The sequence below is a fragment of the Mycteria americana genome, unplaced genomic scaffold, assembly GCF_035582795.1.
Source record: "Mycteria americana isolate JAX WOST 10 ecotype Jacksonville Zoo and Gardens unplaced genomic scaffold, USCA_MyAme_1.0 Scaffold_42, whole genome shotgun sequence".
In the NCBI taxonomy this organism is placed as follows: Eukaryota; Metazoa; Chordata; class Aves; order Ciconiiformes; family Ciconiidae; genus Mycteria; species Mycteria americana.
Window position 1 is genome coordinate 197,926 of NW_027445629.1, and position 5,362 is coordinate 203,287.

General features: G+C 44.1%; 1 protein-coding gene across 1 annotated transcript; it reads left to right on the forward strand.

Annotated features, from left to right (window-relative positions):
* Nucleotides 1–2,881: 2,881 nt before the first annotated feature.
* LOC142403697 (uncharacterized) lies at nucleotides 2,882–4,651 on the forward strand. The gene has a single exon (XM_075489911.1). It carries the CDS (start codon nucleotides 2,882–2,884, stop codon nucleotides 4,649–4,651), a length of 1,770 nt encoding a protein of 589 aa, XP_075346026.1.
* The last annotated feature ends 711 nt before the right edge of the window (nucleotides 4,652–5,362 follow it).

Here is a 5,362-nt window from a genome sequence, read left to right on the forward strand (position 1 = left end):
GTAGACAATACGCCTTTAACAGACTCCCACAGGGGTAAACAGTCACCCACGATTGCTCATGCTGTGCTTGCTGAACTCTTACAGACAGTCTCACTCCCTCAAGATGTGAAACTGGACCAATATATAGATGATATCCTAATCGGAGGGACCTCCCCTGAAAAGGTGGGAGAAGCAGCAGCAGCAGCATGGCAAGCACTACATAAAGCAGAAGGTGAAGTCCCACCTGGAAAATGTCAGGGACCGAGTAGAGAAGTAAAAGTTTTAGGTACTTGGTGGATTGCAGGTAGTGCAGCAATCCCACTGGACACCCTAAGTACAATAGAACAGTTACAGATGCCCCAAACTAGGAAAGAACTACAACAACTTATGGCTACTTTAGGATACTGGAGGAAACACGCACCTGGATTTTGCTGTCATTGCTCGCCCACTATCCTCACTTTTACGAAAGGGGAAACCATGGAAATGGAACCCAGAACATGAAGAGGCAGACAAAACCCTACTACAGGAATTAAAAACCTATCAGTCACTGGGGCCAGTACACCCCCGCGACCCTATTATAGCAGAATGGGCTTTTGCAGAACATGGTACTTATTGCAATCTCTTCCAGAGCGGGCCGAGGGGACTAAAAAGACCTTGAATGTTTAGCTCGACTGCATTTAAAGAGACAGAACAGAGATACTCCTAATGGGAAAAGGGACTTTTGTTTTGGTCCACGCAGTTAAACAAGTTGAGAAAATACACCAGGGCCAACCTGTTCAGACTAGAGGGCCATTTAATTTGCTAGAAACAGTCCTGAAAGGAACTGCTGCCCCAGAAGGAATTGCACAGAAACCCACCCTCAGAAAATGGTATGCCTACCTGATGGGAGTAGCAGATGAAATGCAACTGACTGAAGGACACAGAAACATTTCCAAATTAGAAATGCCTATAAACACTGACCCACTAGCACTAAAACAGCCATTTCAACCTTCACGCATTCTAAATGCACCTCCCCTCACTGACAAAACACCGACCAAAGGCATTTGGTTTACCGATGCCTCAGCAAATAGGGTAAATATCAAATGGCAGTATAAAGCCGCCGCATTAGGAATTACCACGGGCAAACAAGTAATAGAAGAAGGTGAGGGAGTGCACAAGTAGGAGAATGAAGGGCAGTAGTTCTAGCAGCACAAAATGGAGCAAAAGTTATCTATGTCGACTCCTATGCCGTGTGGGCAGGTGCCACACAATGGCTTTCTCAATGGGAAGCTCTAAATCAGGAGGTCAATCGATCCCCAGCTTGGAGAGCTGAAGTCTGGCAATGACTATTAGCTATCGCTAGACAAACACCCTTTAAACTAGCATGGGTAGAAGGCCATGTAACCAATGACCAACCAGCCACAAAACGGAACCAACAAGTAGATGAATTAGCCAGAATGAGGGGAATAAAAGCAGGAGATACACCAGATCCCAAGTGGTACTGACTGGGGGAATGGTTACATCAAAAATGAGGCCACACAGGCTGAGAAGCACGTTATTTTGCAGCCCAAAGCCGAGGTTGGCCTCTAAACAGGAAAATGTAAAACCATGCTTACAGAATGCCTCCAGTGTCAACTGAAATTGCAAACAGATCACCCTGCTAAAACACCACCCCTACACCTTATGAGGGAAAACATGGCAAATTGATTACATTGGACCCTTTAAGCCCTCCCCACGATATAGATACATCCTCACAGGAATAGAGGTCGTCGCAGGCCTAATCATGGCAACTAAATGTCGGAAGGCTAATGCTCAGAGCACCAGTAAGGGATTATCCTCTTGGTTTTCAGGCCTGCCAACACCCAATGTCATCCAAAGTGACAATAGCTCACATCTTTCCAACAAGGAAGTGCAAGAATGGGCAAAACAGGAAGCAAATTCAGTGGGTATTCCATACCCCCTACTATCCTCAATCGAATGGGATGGTAGAAAGAGCTACTGGCTTATTGAAAAAGAGCCTTAAGCCACACAAGGCCCAGTGGGATACTTGACTTTCCAAAGTACTTCATCAATTGAAGAATCGGTATGGGCCCACTGGGAGCCCTGGGAGCCAAGCATTCTTGACAAAAACTAGACCTGATGCTCCACCTCCTGATGAAAGAAAACATCCGATAGCATTACAGCCAGGACAACCTCTCATGGCAAATTTACCACAAATTGGAACTGTACCTGACTCTTAGCTAAACCTCATGGCCCACTTGCCTGGGAAGCTACTGACAGCAGTGGTGCAAAACACACAATTAGTGCACGGTGGATTTTTCCCTTCTTTCCAATGGGTTAACCTGTCCGGAAAACCCCACCGAGACCACTTTATTCTACCCTTTTATCTTGCAGTCTCCTCCAAGATGAAAAGAAGATACATTGTCCTACTGCTGTCAAAGACTTCAAGAATACTTGCTTCCCCACAGATGCCCACCTGTCTCAACTTAATTGTCAATCAAGACAGCAGCCACAATTGTGTCAACACAGATAAGCCACCTGCCTTGTTACTCACAGACAGCAGTATCAACCTGACTTGTAAAACACAACCACCTGTTAGTGAGGTGGTGTAAAACACAACCACCTATTTCTGTTACGATTATTTACAGTAACTCTTACACGCCATCTAGAAAATACCATAACATAAAGTCATTGCTCAATACATGACACGCTGAAGGAACATTATGATGTTAAAATAGCATGCAGATGGAACGCTCTGAAGGGACGCAATGTAATATTAGGAACAATAGCTCTCACAATCACTAAACCTATCACAATGATGTCAGTGCCTCCTCTGAATACTCCCCTAGTTTTACTAAGGAGCCTTACTGAGACAACACCAGAGTGGCCATGGTCTCAAGCTCATGCTAAGTCTAATGGCGCTATGGGAACACTCCCTAGGAAGGGAAATTTAAATCTTTCCACCGTGGTCGTGCGTGGAACTGAAGTATACTTAGAAAATGAATGGAGCTGGGACAGAAATGAGACGGATGTTAATACAATTCCCCGACTTTGGAGAACGGTAGCGACAGAAATTAGAATAGGATGCCAGATTATCAATGGGTCTACCCATGAAAAGGCAACTCAGATTTCTGTATATAACATTACATCAAATGCAATAACAAAAAATAGAAAACTTTCTGCCTCTGAAAGATTGGACTGTTGGTACCATTTTACCTTAACACAACCTGGTTCCGTAATCTGCGTCTGGGATCGCAGGAACACAGGACTGTCATTTAAATTCAAAATACACATTATTGAGCCTAGCACAACAACAGCAACTCCTCCCTTAACATCCCCCCCGACTGTAAAGGACAAGAAAACTCTATCCCCACAAATTTCTGCTCTATCCCCACAAAGTTTTAAAATTGGGCCTTATGCCATCAAACATACAGGCCAGCAACAAGTGCTGTTTAATCCATCATGGTCCCTCAAACGAGTGGCACTATCAACGCAGATCAGTATCTCTGCAATTAAACCTACTTGCTCACCATTCCTAAGTGTGTCCTATGCAGGATGGGTAGCGTGGTTGCATGCACGAGCCCTTACCTCTCCAAAACGATCAAGAAGAGATGTGACTGGTACTTTAGAAACTGGATTAGGAGTATTAAACAGCATGGACGCTGAAGCTTTAGCAAACAAAATAAGCTCAGCAACAAGTAATTTGCACAAATTAGAACGTTCATTGCGATCTTCTCTATCGGCACTGGGAACTAACCAATGGCTCTTATCTGATCTGTTACCTCAATGGGAAAGAATTAACGAAGAAGACCACCAACTAATTGTGAACACGCTAGGTGCAGCCCAAATTAATGTCTCTCTCGCTCTTAGTTGTATTCAAGCTCAATTGTGGGTGCAATCTACTGTGGCAGCAATTGTAAGAGAAGGTGAAGAGGGCACCTTACCCACTGAAATTCAAAAAGTAATCTGGGACAACGTAACTGAATTTGAAAAGAGATTCCAATCCTGGTGCTGTCTAGTCAATTTTACCTATGACCGTTCTGACACTGAAGCCACAGCTTTTGTTCTGACAATACGCAATGCTTCGGTATACACCATATACCCAATCATTGCACTGGGATTAAATCGCAGTGGGACTGTCCTCTGCCCGTTAGAACATAGGGTATGGAACAAATGGCAAACTATTGATGTTGATGCGTGCGTTGCATGGGAACACCAGGGATTTATTTGTGACAGGAATACCATTAAGGCCCAAGGCATTTGTCTTGACACAGAACAACGTGGTTGTCCTTTTGAAATACATCCTAATGAAACCCCTGAAACTGTACTTGTATATGTTGGAAACGGACGTGTTTGTATGAGAACCCTTTGTGATTCTATAGACAATACCACTGTAGATATATACAATCACTCAAATATTGGTATTTGTAATTTTACCAAAATTATGGGATGCGATTGCAACTCTTCGGCTCCTGTCACAACCCACCAACTGCTACAATCTTACTATACACTGTATCAAGAGTTATTGCCTCCCCCTACTGCAATGAATCTCATATTGGGGAGAAAACTCTTGCAACATGATGACCTGAATCAATTGCTAAAACGAATTCGAAACAATGGACAAAGAACCCTGACTACCATCCATCATGATGCAGAAGAGAGAAACCCTGTCCTAGTGTCACGGATGGAGTGAGCGTGCACTTCACTCGTTAGAGAGAAGTAGAAATATAGTTTATTGATACAGAATAGGGAGTTAACAAAGTTCAATGCAACAGTGTTTTAACAAGATTCGATGGCGAGGTACACTCGATTATTTACTGCATAGAGGACAGGGTCAGACAAAACTGTCAGGGAGACCCTCCCGTTGAGTCATGAGGTTTGGAAAAGGATCCCCTTGCTTTCTAAACTCCTTCTCAGAGAGGAGTCTAGGTGCGGCTAAATCCAGTCCTAGTCCCACACTTGGTCAACGGTTTATATCTAAAGGATTATATATGCGCAATTAATCCTTTATATCACTTAGCTAAGATTTCAAAGTTTAGCATGCTATTAGTCACTTACCGAGGATCTGTTGCGGCAAGGAATCTCTCAACCTCGAGGAGTAACCTTGAGAGGCGTCCCTGCTCAAGGGGAGATCGTGGCGTGCAGCCCGCTGCCGTGCAGGAGAGCTCAAAGGGCTCTTGGACTGCTTGCTATTTATGGGGGATAAGATGATTGACTCGTAGTCATATTTGCATGCCGACCACAGGTTTTAGTTTCTTGGGTGGGTACACAACACAATAGCCCTAGGCACAACACAATAGCCCAACACAGGCTATTGTTGGGCTAATAGCCCAACCCTTAGGTTATTGTGTTGTTATCTGTCTCCTGAATCCACTTTGAGCCGATGGTGACCAGATGCATCCAT